General features: G+C 48.2%; 1 protein-coding gene across 7 annotated transcripts in view; it reads left to right on the top strand.

Moving 5' to 3' along the window:
* MAPKAP1 (MAPK associated protein 1) overlaps positions 1–14,454 on the top strand; it is a 234,658-nt gene extending 220,204 nt beyond the window's left edge. For 4 of the 7 annotated variants that reach the window (XM_084820720.1, XM_084820721.1, XM_084820719.1 and 1 more), the window contains 2 exons: positions 3,832–3,953; positions 5,838–14,454. In XM_084820720.1, coding sequence (XP_084676846.1) covers positions 3,832–3,953; positions 5,838–5,889 — 174 coding nt within the window. In that variant the 3' untranslated portion in view covers positions 5,890–14,454. Of the gene's footprint in view, positions 1–2,340; positions 2,993–3,831; positions 3,954–5,837 lie in introns of those variants that run through there. The other 3 variants (XM_084820723.1, XM_084820722.1, XM_084820725.1) reach the window with 1 other exon arrangement.
* The last annotated feature ends 2,672 nt before the right edge of the window (positions 14,455–17,126 follow it).

The raw sequence follows: 17,126 nt of genomic DNA on the forward strand, positions 1-17,126 counted from the left end.
GGAGAGAGAGAATTTGGAGAGAGGGCAGGAACAGAATGGAAGAGTGAAAGAGGGTGAGACAACCAGCCCCCTCAAGATTAAAGAGACTGAGATTCCATGTTTCGTTTGTCTGTCTGTTTCAGCAGGTTCTCTGCTGCTGTTTCTGTGCCTGAAGTGGCTCAGGTAAAAGTTAATTAGAAAACAGATTAAGGGTGCAATCCTATGCATGTTTAGACAGAAAAAAAGTCCTACAACTCCCAGGATACTCCAGCCAGCCATGCATGGGAGTTGTAGGACTTCTTTCTGTCTAAACTTGCATTGTATTGCACCCTAAAGTGTCGCAAGAAACACAGTGTAACCCAATAACTCCAGAAACTGCTGCTTAAAAAAATAACATAAATCCTAACAGCCAATGGTAAAGCTCAACCAGTCTGCCAAAAGCCACCCGAAACGAAGGCGTCGGTCAGTAGGATACACCACAGGAGAGGGCCTTCTGGGCAGAGTCGGGGGGGGGGGGAGATTTTGCAGCAAAGAAACAGCAGAGAGCAGAGCAACTGCTTCCCCCCCACCCCCTCTACACTCCACTGGTTTCCGGATCCATGTGTGTGTGAGTTCTCCTGCGTCTGGCTAGGGAAGGGTTAACCATTCCCTTTCCTCTCTGCTGCAGATGACCCTTCCTCAGGGTAAATAGAGAAGGGGTATGGAGCTAACCTTACTTGGATCGGGGTGTGTAGTTTGCCCTCCAGTGATCTGAGGGGTTTTCCCAAGGGTATATTCCCATCTGCCCTTCCACACTCCTTTGCAGCGTGTCCCAGCAAAACCATTGTTTGCGGGGTTCTCAGGACACCTTGTACTCAGACGTGGGTCAAGACGTTGCCAGCAAATTCAACTCCTGTTCAGGGCCTCTACTAACTCGTAGAATCCTAGAGTTGGAATGGGCTATTTAGGCCATCGAGTCCAGTCCCCTGCTCAGTACAGGAATCCAGTTCAAACAGCCTCTGCCTGAATCCCTCCAGCAACGGAGAGCCAGCCGTGTCCCTAGGCAGTTGGTTCCATTGTTTGACTGCTTTGACAGTTAGGAAGCTTTTCCTCATGTTCAACCGAAATCTGCCTTCCTGTAACTTAAGACCATTATTCTGTATCCTGCAGTCTAGGATGATAGTTGGCCCCTCTTTTGTGTGACAACCCTTTAGGTACTTGAAGAGTGCTGCCATATCCCCCTTCTGTCTTCTCTTCTCAAGGCTAAACATACCTTCAATCTTTCCTTGTAGGACTTAGTTTCTAGTCCCTGATCATCCTTGTTTGTTTATTACATTTATATCCCGCTTTTTTTCCTCCTTAAGGAACACAAAGTATGTAATCCTCCTCCTCTCCGTTTTATCCTCACAACAACCCTGTAAGGGAGGTTGGGCTGAGAGTTTGTGACTCGCCCAAAGTCACCCAGTGAGCTTCATGGCCGAGTGGGGAGTCGATCCCGGATCTCTCGACTCCCAGTCCAACACTGTAGCCACTGTACCATGCTGGCTCTTTGTTGCCCTTCTCTGAACCCATTCCAATTTGTCTGAATCCTTCTTAAAGTGTGATGTCCAGAATTGGACACAGTATTTGAGGTGAGGTCTGACCAGTGCAGACTACAGTGGAACTATTAGTTGCTGTGATTTTGAAACTATACTTCTCTTGATTCAGCTTAAAATTGCACTTGCCTTTTTTGCAGACACATCACACTGCTAACTCATATTCAGCTCGTGGTCAACTACAATTCCACGATCCTTTTTGCACGCCAGTCAGCTGGCTGTTAGCAATATTTACAACTACTGTGGCATATGGAAGAGCATTTCTGTGGCCAAAAGGTGTCTGTGTACCACAGCTATGCAGAACAGTATTCAACCACTCCCTCCACAAAAAATGATGTGGTAAACACACTATTCAGCGCCCTGAGAAACACAGCTCTTGGGTGTTTGGGTAGTGGTTTAAGAAAGCAAGTTTCTAGCCCTCATGAATACAAAAATAGAGTGAGCAAATAACAGAAGTGGCACAGTGTCGAAGCCAAGACTGGGATGGGTGGCTATCATTTTCCAAGGTACATTGGCTTGGTTTTAAAGCTGAAATGCAGGATAAAAACCCTCTTGTTCAGGAAAGCTCTCAATCAGCATGCGAAAACGGCGCAAGGCAGCAAAAAGTCCTAGGCTGCAATCCTGTTTGAAATCAGTGGGACGCACATCCAGGTAAACATGCATAAGAACTGGAGTGTTTGTGCTGCGTGTGAAAATGCTGATGCAGTTAGCCAAGTCTCGGCCAACACGCACACACACACACACACACCTTAGAACTGAAGCGCCTCTTTCCCCATCACTTTTTTAGATGAACTATATCCTCGAATCCCGTGCCAGTACATCCCGAGCAGACTACTTGGCTCAGAAACAAAGGAAACTGAGTCGCAGGACCAGCTTTAGCTTCCAGAAGGAGAAGAAATCAGGACAGCAGTGAAATCCAGGCGGGTCTGGAGCCAAACTGAAGAGACATTGCCTGCCCAGGCCAAAGCAGGCGATGTGACCGACCGCCTGGAACAGGAGGAGACTCACGCACTCTGGCTGCTAAAGGCCGGTGGCCAACCAGGGCAGAAATTGTTCTTTTCCAGGTCGGCATGACAAGGCCACTTTGGGCAACGGGCGTTGCCCTTTCATGGAAACAACGAGCCATATCAACCCAAAAGAGGACGGCCAGGCTTCCGAGGCCTGCGGCTGGCGCCCAGAAGAGGCCCCTCCAGGCTTGACATCTTGTTTGTCTGTTTGTTTTTCTAAAACTCTCTAACGTGCAATCGCGAGGGAAGGTGCCGCCGGCTGGTTAAGCGATCCGCAAAAAGCCCAGAGGCGAAAACGTGGAACGGCCTCCATCCGTCTCACACGCACGCCCACAAACGTATCACTTGTGACTTGATCAAATTTCTTAAAAACAAACTTACTTGTAGGACAAATGTATCAATTTTTACTACTAATAAACCAGTTGTACTCTTTATCAAGGTCTAATTTCAGTGTTTGGTTCTTCCAGGGGTGGGGAAAGCGGCCTGATATTATTGTCCCGAATTCAGCATTCAATCCGTGCATTGTTTTCCTTTTGCCCAGTCTTCTTTCTTTTCAGGAATGTACAGGTGGGGCACATGGTTGTGGTTAGCAGTGGGGATAAAGGACATATCTAGGGTGAGCCGGATGCAAGGAAGAGCAGGGCTTTTCTGCCTTCGAGAGATGGGAAAATGTTTATAATTTTTCTTCAGCGTTTTTTAGCGTGGGCATTTGTTATCTCAGATCTGGTAAAGACAGTGTGTTGTGATGTGATTGTCTATCCTGGGATGGTATTTTTAAAAAAGAAATTACAGCTGTAGAGAACAGGAGGACCACAGGAGTAAGGGTCTCTGACTTCCCCCTGCACCATTTACGCGCTGAAAATTCCTCCTCATTCCCCCTTGGTTGTTGCTGACGGTGGCATTTGCAATGGCACCTTAAAGGGGAGGTTCAGGAGGATACCAGCACGGGAGAGAATCGGATATCCTTTCCTTGCCAGCTGTGGTGCTATCCGCAATCACACACACACACACACACACACACACCTGAGCTCGGCTGCAATTTCTTTTCATTTTTAAATCAAGCCTGTAATAGATGCTCATGTAGGAAATGTATTGTCTTTTCTGGATCTCTCGAGCAGCGGTATGAGTTGCTAGAATGAGCTTGTACCAGTTAAGACCCCACGTGGGTGACCTTCCTCTAATGCCGAAAAAAAAAAACCTCCTTGCACATAGAATGCTAGCAAGACAGGGGATAGAATCTCTCTATCCTGACATAATGCTCTCATTTTCAGGGATCTGGGGGTGTTGTGGAAGGACTGGAATCCCCCCTACCTGCCATCTACCACCTTATTCCCACCTCATCCTCCAGTGTGTGCAGACCAGAACTCTGTAACCTTCACAACAGCCTCGTAGGGTAGGTCAGTATTGTTGTTCTCCCCCCACCAATATATTCCAGTTAGAGGACTTGAGGCTGAGAGATGGTGGCTTGCCTCAGATTATGTGGTGAATTTGTGGCCAGGACAGGATTTGAACTGGGAACTTCCCATCTCGCCTTCGTAGGCGCTCTGCCCCACCAGCTGTGCTGGGAATGGCAAGTATGATGCTGGAAATCCAATTTGAGGGGCTGGGTCCCTCTAGCCTCTTTGAGTAGCCATAGCCCGCATGCATTCGCATGTTTGGAAGACTAGTAGTTCAAATCTCGAGAGGAAATGGAAACGCTGCTCGTGCAGACGCCACAGCTCTGCCTTGCGCTAAAACAAGCCACCGCTATGGCAGCTGTGCAAGAAGTTCTTTAAAGAGCCAGTTGCCCTATAATGCCAGAAGAGAGAGCACGCATGCTGTCATAGCATAATCCTGTATAACCACAGGACAGCACTGTGGAGGCCGCACATGAGCTTCCATCTCTACGGTGCTATGGACCCTTCTGATCCCTGGGAGGACGTTTGTGCGTTCCACCGGTGATCAGGTGAATCCTAAATTATAAGGCCTGAGCTACTTGCCGATTGCCACGACCTGGGTTTGTATATTGTGGAAGGAGCTCATTTCCTGCCGGGCTCCTCCTTGCAAGGCCTAGACGAAGTCTTGAGCACTTCGTGCCCAGGGTGTGGGAAATCCAGGCTCTGGAGCCCAACCTCTGGGAGAAACAGGAGGAAGGAACCTCATTAAAGGCAATGCTTGGGTGCAGCCCGGCTAAGATTAATGGGGGCAGTTATTCACAGAGACACGTCTGTAATGGAACCATGAATTTCCAGAGGAATCTGCCTCCCGGAGTTGTTGCTACATTTCAGGAGGGAGCTTCGGCTGAAATTAATACTGCTTAAATCATCGGCTTGGGCGCCGCATGGCCTTCTCCGCGGCCTCTGCTGCTCCTCTGAGCAGGCAGGTGTTTTTACGACGCACCAAAAGGAAGAAGAGGGGCTCTCGGGGGAGAAAGTGCTTGCTCTTGAGCTGCGGTTCTCAAGCCATCTGCCTGGAGTGCCCCCGCCCCACCCTCAGTGTCAGCTTTCTTTGCTGAGCGCCCTTCTGCACATCTGCTGCAAGGAACACATGCCCTGCTTGTTCCAGAGGATTCTGGGAGGACACGTGGAGCCAGTCCCACTGGGACTTAACCTTTGCCCCATGTGAACTGAGACTGTGTCCAAAGGTACCTCGACTCGCTCTCAGGGCAGCCTGTGTCGAGAAGATGGGTAGCTTTCTGAAAAATGTGTACACCGTTACTGGAACCCTTGATAAACTTCTCCGAGGCGCCCTGCTGTTCCCTGGAAGGCAGCGTGAAGACCGCTGCCATAAAGCCTCAACCCCTCAAAATGCATTACAAGGCCAAGAGCCAAGGCGTTGATGATCAGCCTCTGGCTCCGTGTAAAGAAGGGTGAAACTGAGCAGTTTTGCGCCTTCGTTTTTAATGTGCAAGTTCCTAGCGGCCAGGCTTGAAGGTGTATGTGGGCAGTGCCTGAGGAAAAGATCTCACAAGCCGGAGTAGATCCTGGATGTCTGACCTTGGATGTAGGGAGTCATGTTCAGCACCTGACTGGCTTCCTCGCGTTTACCTGGCATGACCAATGCATTTTAAGGTCCCCTCCACCACCTTATGGACTAGCAACTTACTTTTTATTATTATTATATTATTATTTAATAGAGTTATACACCACTTACCGTATTTAAACAAGTATCTCTAACTGGTATTTTTTTAATTAAGCTGTCTTCCCAGGACAGGGAATTCTATGCCTTGTAACTGGCAAATAGCCTGCCCCAAAGCACTATGGCTTACTAGGTTGCTTTCCTGCCTTCCTTGTTGCAGGAGTGTCTTACTAGTTCTACATATATGTCAGAACCAGGTAGAAGAGCACTGAGGTGGTAGAATGCATTGCACCACCTGCAAGTAAGTGGGGAAACCTACATTGTACTTTTGTTATTATTGATAATGAAGATGATGAAGTGTTGTTGTTGTTGTTGTTGTTGTTGATGATGATGATCCCCGCAAGCAGAAAACTACAACTACAGGGGTAAAGATTCTAATCTAGCCAATGTCCTTTCATGCTAGTTTTCCACTTGTAAGGAGTTGCTGGTCTTTTTTAATATAATTTAAAATACGATTCCCCCCCCCCCATGTTTCACAGAGGACTCTGGGGCATACAGAGCACTGGACAGGCCTGTTGGGCAAGACATCTGAAGTGGTATAGTCCCCTCTCCTACCATAGGACTCTACCACCTCAATCTAGCCTCGGGGAGGCCCATCTTTGGAGCTAACACAGAGATCCAGGCCAGTCCCATTCCCTCCTCTGAGTTGGGCTCAGAGTTGGCTGCCTCTGTGCCAGGTGAGCAAACAGTTAAAAAGGGGTCTCTGTCATGTTTTATTCTCCCTGCACACCTCTTGCTTTAAATGTAAAAATCTCAACAGGGTGATGCTAGCTATAAAAAGCCCTAAGCATGATTTGTGAACTCTCCTAGCCTTGGTAATCTCATCAGAGTAATGGGATTATATTTCAAATCGCCGCGGCCTGTTCATTACACATTTAAACTCCTTTTGACAGAGGAAAAGTTAAATAAAATGTGCACGTCAACCGTGGTTGACTTTCCTGGCTCTCCTTCTTGATTAGACAAACAGACGCTGAGCTCCAGAATGAAAAAATAATGCCCTCGTTTATTCACTTTTTTCTGACAAGTCACAATAGATTTTTTAAACTACAAGTGAGGAAGGCCGCTCTCAGGTGCACCGAGAGGAACGGAAGGTTCACTTGGGCAAACTTCGCAGTTCCTCCAGAAAGGCATTTAGGAGCAGACCGGCAGGAAAGATCTCATCCCAGGAAAGGGGTGGCTAATTCCCCTTGCGGCTAGTGCCGGCTGAATGTCTCCATGGAGCCTGGAAAGGAATGAAGAATTATTCCTTCCCGGCTGCTGCTGCTTTATTTAGGCACTCCATCAGGCTGGTCTTTGCTCTAACTACGGGGTTCCTACATGAAGAACATTAGAAGAGCGCTGCTGGGTGAGGTGAACAGCCAGTCGAGTCAAGCACCCTGTTTCCCATAGTGCCTAGCCCAGGGATGCAAAACCTTGGGACTGGGGCCAAATCCAATTCCCCCAGCCACCCATCATTTAGGGGTTTCCCAGAGTTTGTTTTTTTCCAATATAAAAGGCTGAAATGCCTCTCCTAAGGTTTTGTTACTGGCAGTAAGATCTTTGAGCTATAATATGCTGGTATTTTTGTATTCGGCTGCACCCCTTTTGACTTTGGCCCCGCCCACCACAGGAATGCGACCCCCAAGAGCTTCTTTGAAAATGGGATTTGGCCCTTTGGCTGAAAGAGGTTCTGCACCCCTGGACATGAGCTGAATAGCCCTCTTCTGTTGTTTGTTCTCAACGTCTGGAATTCAGAGGTACCCTTCTTCTGGACAAGGAGGTTCCATCTAGCCATCCCTGCACCTCGTCATCTACAGACTATATGTTGTATGAACAAGTCCTTCTGTTTTTCTGCCCTGAATCCACAGCCACTTCAGTGTAGTTGGACGACGCCACATTCTGGTATTAAGGGAGAGGGAGAAAAAATCTTTCTGTCCGTTTTCTCCACACTGTGCATCATTTCATAGACCTGTCTTGTGCCTTTCCACCTCAGTTAGCCTTTCACCTAAATGGAAAAAGCCCACAAACACTTTTAGTCTTTTCTTGTAGGGCCAGAGTGGGGGAACATGTGACCCTCCAAATGTTGCTGAACTACACCTCTCATCATCCCAGACCATGAGCAGGGGCTTGGACTCGATGGTCTTGTAGGCCCCTTCCAGCCCTACTGTTCTATGTGAAGCTGGACAGCCACCCATCAGGGATGCTCTGACTTGGATTCCTGCACTGAGCAGGGGGTTGGACTCGATGGTCTTGTAGGCCCCTTCCAGCCCTACTGTTCTATGTGAAGCTGGACAGCCACCCATCAGGAATGCTCTGACCTGGATTCCTGCACTGAGCAGGAGGTTGGACTCGATGGTCTTGTAGGCCCCTTCCAACCCTATGATTCTATGATATGCCCTGCTGACTGGAGTGCGCGAGAGATTGAGTCCAGCAACATCTGAGTGGCTGCAAGTTTCCTGCCTCTCTGCTCCAATCCTTCCCATAAAATTGGATTTTCCTGCAGCCGGGGTTTCTTGGCCTCCAACCAGGACTGCTAAGTTGATACTTGTTTAGCGTGGCTGGTGCTACAATGGATTGTGTCAGCTATTAGACACTACTGCTTTGCCAGGACAGTGCCCATGGAAGCATGGGGAGATCTGCAAACCGTAGACAGGGAAATGAGCAGTGGTTTAAAGAGTCTATTCTGACTGTGAGCTGTAATTGCGCAATCTCCTTGCCCTGTTCATGGGATTTCACCGGCTCCAGGCAGCCTCATCCATTTGTAACCCTCCCGTGCTTTCCCACCTCTTCTTCTGTCTTCTTTCTTCCCACACAAAAAAAAAATCCATTCAAGAAGGAAAGGCAGAATAGCTGCGCGATGCCTTTGGACTGGTAAGCGCTAGGGGCTGTCCATCTGGACGCACTTGAAGAAATATGGTGTTTTCTGTTGAGGATTTCTGCCTTCGGCTCTGTTGGGGTAACCTGTCATTTTCTAGTCCTAAGATCAGTTCAATGCAGCTAGGCACAAGGCAGCTCCGTACACACAGTGAGCGTAGAAAAGGAGTACTGGCCCACGAGTCAGTACTGCAAAGTGACCCTGCTCTTTGGAGAAAGTGGCTAGGAGATGTTTTTCTCCTTCTCTCATAATACTAGACCCCCCAAATGGATCTTCCCATGAAGCTGATTGGTGGGAGACTCAGGCCAGATCAAAGGAAGGACTCACGATGGAGTGATGGCCACCAGTTTGGATAACTTTGGGGTTAGACACATTCCTGGAGGAGGTGGCTATCAGTGGCTACTAGTCCTGATGGCTGTATGCTACCTCCAATATCAGAGGCAGTCTGCCTCTGTACACCACTTGCTGGAGAACAGGGCCGGGAGGGTGCTGATGCGCTCCTGTCCTGCCTGTGGGTTTCCTGTGGGCAGCAGGTTGGCCACCGTGTGAACAGAATGCTGGACCAGGTGGGCCCTTGGTCTGATCCAGTACAGCTCTTCTTGTGTTCTAATGACCCCTCTGTTCTGCATGCCTGGGGATTGCGTGTGATTGTGGGATTTCTGTCCCTGGTAGTAGAAGCAGCAGTTCACCTCGGCGTGCTACCAGACGGTATCTTTGGGACAAAAGAGGTACCGAGAACATAGCGGACCCCTAAGGAGCGACATGCGGTGTTTCAGTTCTGCTGCGGCAGCGTTTGCAGCCATCTCTGAAGCCAGCTTAATTAGCGGCTCCCCTGTGACAGGTTCCAGCGGTGCGAGCTGAAATCTGTGTGCTCTGAATTTTGCTAATTACCTGAGTAGGTTGTAATTCCAGCTCCCCGTCCCCCCTCCCTCCCTCCCTCCCTCCTCATCTTCCCAACAAGACAAGGAGGGCTCCTGGAAGTTTCATGTATCTAAGGCTCCCCCAGCACTCCCTCGCTAACCCACAAATACACCTGCCAGGCCTCAGTGGAGGTGGGGGAAGCAGGCATCGCAGTCGCGGATGAGAGACGAGCCATCAGTTTGCAGGCAACCGCTGCTTTTTCTTACTTTCTCCCCCTGCCTGCACCCAAAAGAGAGAGATTTGGGCGATCTTTGAGCGCAGTCGAACAAAGAGACTCCCATTTGCAAAATTACACAGAGACCCACAAAACATTTGGGTTCTGGTGGTGCTGATGGTGATTCTGTTAAAAACCCGCAAAATCCTGTTTTTCAGCTTCCCAAACCCCAGGTATCTTAGACTCTAACGTTCAGTGGCCAATGCTAGTTGGGGATGGTGGGAGTTGTAGCCAAACACATCTAGAAGACACCAAGTTGGGAAAGGCTGGTGTGAAGTCTGTGTTTCTCTCCCTCTCCTTTCTTTTGGTATGTAATTCCCTGTTAAGGACTTATTCTGTATTTGTAGATATGTGTTCATTTCTGTCTAAACATGCATAGGCCTTTTTCTGTCTGAACATGCATAGGATTGCACTGTTAAACTATTAACAGCTGCAATCCTATGCCTATTTATTTGGGAGTAAGCCTCATTGAACTCAATGGGATTTACTCCTGAGCTGACATGTAAAGTATAGGACTGCACTGTCAGAACCCCCCACACACACCTCCAATTAATGCCCCGGTTTCCTTCTTTCCTTGAATGATTAATAAACTCTGGTGTTACAGGAAGCACAGAGCCTTTTCTGTGCTGTGTCATCTGGGCTCTGCCCGTAATCCTTCCACGGAAAGGAATTCTGGGGGCCTCCATTAAGGAGCTGAAATGCCAGATAATTAGAAATACCCGTGCAAACTCCGTTATTGTCGAGAGGATGCAATCGCATACAGTAACGAAGCAATTATTAATGAGCAGCAGCAAGATTGTCATTAATTTCAGCTTTTAAGGATCACGAACTAAGGCACGTTAAATGCTAAAATGCGGGCAGAGTGACGCTATGATGTATAAATGGTAGAACGGCTGATGAGCAGACGTGTTCCCACTGCCACATGGTGCCAGAGGACACTTGCTAGGACTGGCGTGGAGGGAGCACCCTCGATTGTTGGTTAGAACCTAAGGAGAGAGGTGGTAGGGCTGTCACCTGTGTTTGGGGGTCTTGACCCCGATAGCCAGATATGCCTGGGTTAGAACATTTTTTAAAAAATTCCCAGATTTTTCCCAAAGGCTATCTACTCCAGTATTCTCCTTCTCTATCCTGGAAGATGATATCCATCTGCCCCTGTTGGTTTCCCTCCGAGCATCTCTTATTCAAAGGTAGACTGCCTCTGAAATTGGAGGTTCCATTTAGCTATGAATAGAAATGTAATAATGAAAAATAATAAATGAATACTTCTATCGTACAGACCAGTCTCTCCTCCTTCAGCACCATGGACAGCACCAGAGCCAGGCTCTGCGGGAGGCTGAAGCTGCAATCCTAGGCCCACTTACCTGGGAGTAAGCCCCATCGAACTGAATGTAGGATTACACTGTCAAGTGTAGGATTACACTGTCGGGGGCAAATCCCAATGTATCAAATTACGGATGACAAATACTTAAATGAAATAAATAATAAATAAACTGGGGTCCTGGGGATTAAAACCGGGGCGCTTCTGCATGCACAGCATAAAGAGAGCCCTGATGGATGAGAAACTGGATCCATCTAATCCAGCATTCTGCGTCCTATGGTGCCTCTGGGGATCTCAGTAGCAGGGCACGGAAGCAGCAACCCTCCCCTGCTATTACCGCCCAGAAACTGGCATCAAAGCTTAGACTTCCTCTGCCCATGGTGGTTAGATCGCCACCATGACAAAGAGCCATCCTCCTTCATCGCTCCCTTTTCAAGTCAGCTGAACCGTCTGCTCTGCTGCTGAGCTATGAGCGCACCCCTAAACCTGGGAAGCTGCCTTGGACAGACTGCGACCGCTGGTCCGTCTCCTCCTAGAGCGCCTACTCTGGCAGAAGATCGGTTGGGTGCCCTTGAACCAAGCAGGAAGCTTTCCCAGCCTTTCTACCCAAGATCCCTTTAACCCTGGTGATGCTCTTGCTTGAACCTATGACTCCTTCTCTGTGCAGGGCTCTGCTTCTGCTACAGAGACCTAGCAGCCCCCCCCCCCACAAATGCTGTGGGGCCCAGCCAGAGGTTGCAGTGTTGCAAAAGCATCCAGGATCCTCGCTTGTTCCCAGATGAAATGCACCCTCTTTGCCCACACTGCACTTTGGGAGCAGGGGATGTGCCACCTTCACCACTGGTGCCCCCCCCCCTTCCTCAGTGCTGTAATGCATCAAGATGTTCCAGGACTGCAGTATGTGATCTCTCGCGCGCTCTCCCCCCCGCCCCCGGTCATCTGCCTTCCTCACTGGGGGCTGGCATCTTGTGGATTCACACATAAGCAGTGAGCGCAATCTGCCTGCGTTCGGAGTTCGGTGTGTCTCGATCTGGGACTGTCAGGCTGGCGTGTTTCAGTGCCTCCCATGATTAGACGGGATTGACAGTCCCTGAAAAGCGACGAATTTCTGTGGCATTTGACAATTAACGGCCAAGAACTGGTGCAGAGTGTGGCATGTATTTAATCTGCAATGTATCAATTTGCATGGCTTCTGGGAGCAGGAGAGAGAGAGACAGAGAGACTTCTGCTTCTTGCTTTTAGCTTTTGGTTTATTTTCTCGTGGTAGGAGGAATGCAGAGCCACCTTGAGAGCGCCCGGTCCGGTGATATCATTGTGGATTTGTTCATGGGACAGGGAGACACAGTCCACGTAGCCCTGTATCGTCTGCTTCGATGCGTGGTAGGTTGTCTCCAAAGTTCTTCCCCATCCCAGCTCCGTGATAACCTTTTTGACTGGGAATGCCATGGATTGACCCCGGAATCTTGTGCATGTGATGCATGCGCTCTATCACAGAGTTACAGGCCCTACTACGGTGCAGTACAGTAGGGGAGGTCACAAAGCAACAATGACCACTGCTAACCTGCTGCAATGCAGCTAGATGGTAAAGAAGTGTTGTTTACATGATAATTATCAAATGCTTGCAGTCAGGTGGAAGTCACCACTTGGGAGCCCTATCTACGAGGACTGGAGCAATAGATGTGGCAGCATGAGAGGTGATGCTTTCCCAGTTGGGTGCACTCAGTCCCCAGGATGAAGAAGGCATACCACGACCACACACACACACACACACGGGATGTTGGAGAAATCCACAATGGAATCGAATGAGTTTGGATTTCTATGAACCCAACACATGGATTCTGCAACGGACCGGCTTTTTCTGACTCACACATATTCTGTGGGCTTGTGGATGCTTTTTCCTTTTCTTTTTTAACTTTCTGGAATTTTGAGTAACGCTAGTTGTAGAAAAATACATCAAATACAAAAACGCCGGCCAAAAATGTGCATTTCCCCAATAGGCTAAAGCATGAATATGCGCATTTGGGGGGGAATTTACGTATGGGGAGATTTGTGCATTTTGCATGTGCAAATTTGCACAAATTCGGGAAATTGGAAAGAATCCCATTCCACCGATGAGCGGACGACAAAACGGAAGGCACCTGACAATCAGTGAAATGCAGACAGAACCGAATTTATAAAATCCATTCCTATCACACACACACACACACACCAGCCATTTCATGCACCAGTCTTGGATCTTCCTGTGTGATTTTGGACTAGTTCCTATCGCTCAGCCTAATCTCCCTTGCTGGCTAGTTGTGAGAATAAAAGTGGAGGGGAACCTGAGCTCCTTGCAGGACAATTATAGTAAAAATGTAATTCGGGGTGGACAACTTCTGATCATGCAGATTTGGGCCTACAACTCCCATCAGCTCTAGCCAACTCCCATCAGACTTCCCTCATGAAGACTCCTCCTCCCTCAGCTGTTACCAGCGGCAGCCATTCCAGCAGCTATATAGAGGGAGATGAGAGGGAAGGCCGGGCCTTTCCACCAGCCCCACTGAAAGATTTAATTTCCCCCCTCTTCCCTCCCTGTTATTTTTTCCTTGTATGTCATGTCTTTTTAGGTCGGAAGCCTGTGGGGCAGAGGGCGCCTTGTTTAATTGATTATATGTAAGCCACTCTGGGAGCCTTTTTGGCTGATGAGCAGCACAAAAATACTTCAAATTAATAAACAACCTAAAATAAATAAATATAGCCGGTGGTGAGGGGCCATGGGAGCTGTAGGCCAAAACATCTGGAGGACCACATGTTGCCCAGCCCGATGTAATTCAAGAGAATCCAGTAGCAGGCGATGGGGAAACCTTGGAGTGCTGCTGTTGGGCAAAGCCGTCCTCTCCCTGAAGTCCTCCAGATGTTTTGGGCTACAACATCCAGCATTCCTGACCATGTTGGCTGAAGCTGAAGCTGAGGTCCAAAACATCTGGAGGGTGGCAATTTGGGAAGGCTGAAATAGACACTGCTGAGCTCATCGGACAAATTTGGGAAGGCTGAAATAGACACTGCTGAACTCGTCGGACAAATAGTCTGACCCCGGTATAAGGCGGCTTCCTGTATTTATTTTGTTCGATTTTTTGCAAGCTGTTCTCTTTGGCTTTTGTCACAACGCCAGCCAGCCCTTCCCCAACCTTCCCGTTATCCAAGATTATTTATAATGAATCAAATATGTTTTTAAGCTGCCTCTTTCCACATTTAGGGCTGCTCTTTTCTGCCACTTCAAGTTAATTAGGGAGACGAGACAGGGAGAGAGGGGGGGTGTAAAGTGCTTCTCTGCAAAGAATCGGGCAGGGCTGCTGTCGGTCAGATCTGTAGTTCTCAATTTATGGCCCCGGAACGTTCATTTGGAAAATGGCCTTGCCTTCTTGGTTGCTGAGTGCAGTCCTAATGCGAACACATTCAAATTAATAGCGACTTGCACCTTTCATTATTATGATTAAATGAGGGGCTGTGGGGGGGAGGAGGTTGATGGATTCACTTGCTGGGGAACTTAAAAGCCTTGGCGATGTGGGGGGAGGTGCATTTCCATTTGGTTGGGTTGTGATGTCAATCTAGGACGAGCCAAGATGGGGCCTTCTCACCGGGCATCAACGATCACAAGAACACTCCAGGAAATCCTTTCCTTCTGCCAAATTGGGGGGGGGGGGGGCGGCTTCTTGGTAGGGATGGGAGATACATTTGCTCACTTCACGCTTTAATGCGAACTCACCTGATTTCACTTTTTGGAACCAATCCACAAACTGGAACTCAATTATCCTTTGAAATTCACACTGCTGCGAAGTTTGCAATGGAATTCTTCCATCAAAAAATATGTATATTCGGGGAGAGTGTGCACAGAAATGTGTATATTCATGAAAATAATGTTAAAATGCATATTACGAAAATGGCTTGCAAAAAAATGTGTCAGACAAAATTGCAAACGACTGTGTGTAGTAGGAGAAACGTGCGCGCATATGTGTGTGTGTGTATATATATATATATATATATATATATAAAATAAAATTTATAAGTTTATAAATTTTTTATAAAAATTTTACGTTTATAAAATTTATAAAAATTTATTTAAAAAATTATAAAAGTTTATAAAATATATAAATGTGCATATATATATATATATATATATATAGAGAGAGAGAGAGAGAGAGAGAGATTTTTAAAATGTCAGTGGCCAAGGGGTGGAACAAACATCCCCCAGCAGGGACTGGGGCCATGGCAACACTCTGCCCCCAAGTCCCATCCCAGAGAGACAGTCCAGAAAGGATACCATGGCCAATGCTGTCAAAAGCCACTGAGAAGTTCATGAAAACCAATAGGGTCATACTCTGTCTATTCATTCCCCAGTGTAAGTTATCCACCAGGACAACTGAGCCCATTTCTGTGCCAACCCCAGGGCAGAAGCCCGTCAGGATCAGGAATAAATCTAAATAATGAAGCTAATCCAAAACTGCCTGGAGCTGTTGACACCACCTGCTCCAAGACCTTGCTCAGAACTAGTTCATTTGAAACTGGCCAGTAATTCTCCAGAGCGAAGGGATCTCAACCTGGCTTTTTCAATCATAGTTTTACCACTGCCTCCTTTGGGACCACCGGAAGCGCCTCATCCCTTAATGAGGCCTTGACCACTTCTGGTAACTGTGTTGTAAGCCCAGCTCTGGCAGACTTCACTAGCCAGGTGGGGCAAAGATCTAAAGGGCAAGTAGCAGGCCTCAGGCCTCCAAACAGTTTATCAACATCCTCCGGCTGCACAAGCATAACAGGACCAGATGGTGCCACGGCTACATCTGTCTCCAAATCTGTCTCAACTGTGGCATCCAGGTTGAAATGAATACAAACAATTGTACCTACAGAACGTAACACGCCTGGATCACCGCAGGGCTTCGAGGGTTGCAACAGCTGGCCCAGTGGGCCTGCACCAAGCAAACTCTTGACCAGGGGCTGTAGTTCATTGGGCAGAGCGTGTGCTTCACATGCAGAAGGTCTCAGGTTCGATCCCCGGCATCTCCAGGTAGGACTGGAAAAACTCCTGCCTGAAACTCTGGGGAGCTGCTGCCAGTCAGTGTTGACAATACTGGGCTACGTGCACCGATGGTCTGAATCCATATAAGGCAGCTTCCAATGTCCCTATAACTACCCGAAACAGCTTTGTTGGCCGGCACCGTGCAGTAGCAATTGTGGCGGAGAAATAAGCTGTTTGCGCTGCCATCACAGCCACAAAGTAGGTGTCAGAAATGGACTGTCCTTCCTCTTCACAATCAACGCCACAAGGAGACAAAGCTTTGGGCTAATATGAGCTTATTTTGCTAAAGACTAGCCTCTCTACAAATGCAGATTCAAGGAAGCTCTCAGACTGCCTCAGGCCCTAAGCAACTAATCTCTAATCAGAGGAGACAAACCGGAGGGTAGTGAAGTTGCCGACAGTTTGGGCATGAACCTCATGGCCAGACTTGCTTCGCAGTGACGCCCCTCCCTTAGCGTGGCTCTCTCCTACGTAGGCTTCCAAGAGTGGCTATCCTGGCAGAGCGCCTGAGCCCTGCCCCTAGCTTTTCCAGTTTACTTTGCGATGTACCCTACCATCTCTCAACTCATGCCCCTCTTCCTCCTCCTCCGAAACTTGAGTTCTCATGGTGGAGGGAGGGGGCAGGGACTCAGCCTGAGCCATCTGTTTGTCAAGGCCTTCGGAGGAATCTCTCCAGGCATCTTGGCTCTTTAGGGAAGATCCCTCCCTCGGGCTCTGCTCTAGCTGTTCCAACTCTTGATTCAGAATTGGAGCTGTCAGACATCTCAAGCGGCTTGGACTCATCCCTGACAGTAGGCTCTGAAAAGGGCTCTAAGCTGTGCTGGATCATACTCATGCAAATTTTCACGTGAGCTTTTGAAAAAAAAAAAATTCTCAACTTCAGTGATGAGCTGAAGTTAAAGTTGGAAAAATGAGAAACTGAGAGAAATGACACATTTGTCCTTTTCTACTTCTTGGCCATGGCAACTCCTGCTGACTTGGGAATGAGCCCCATTGCATTTGGTGATTAAACAAGCGTGGATCAGAGAGATGAAGAAAGATTTGAAACCGAGATAAGGGGGTTGAGAAAGCCAGGGCTGTGTACTAAAG

The sequence above is a fragment of the Heloderma suspectum genome, chromosome 14, assembly GCF_057233095.1.
Source record: "Heloderma suspectum isolate Gila_16-S chromosome 14, 16-S_ref, whole genome shotgun sequence".
Classification (NCBI taxonomy): domain Eukaryota; kingdom Metazoa; phylum Chordata; class Lepidosauria; order Squamata; family Helodermatidae; genus Heloderma; species Heloderma suspectum.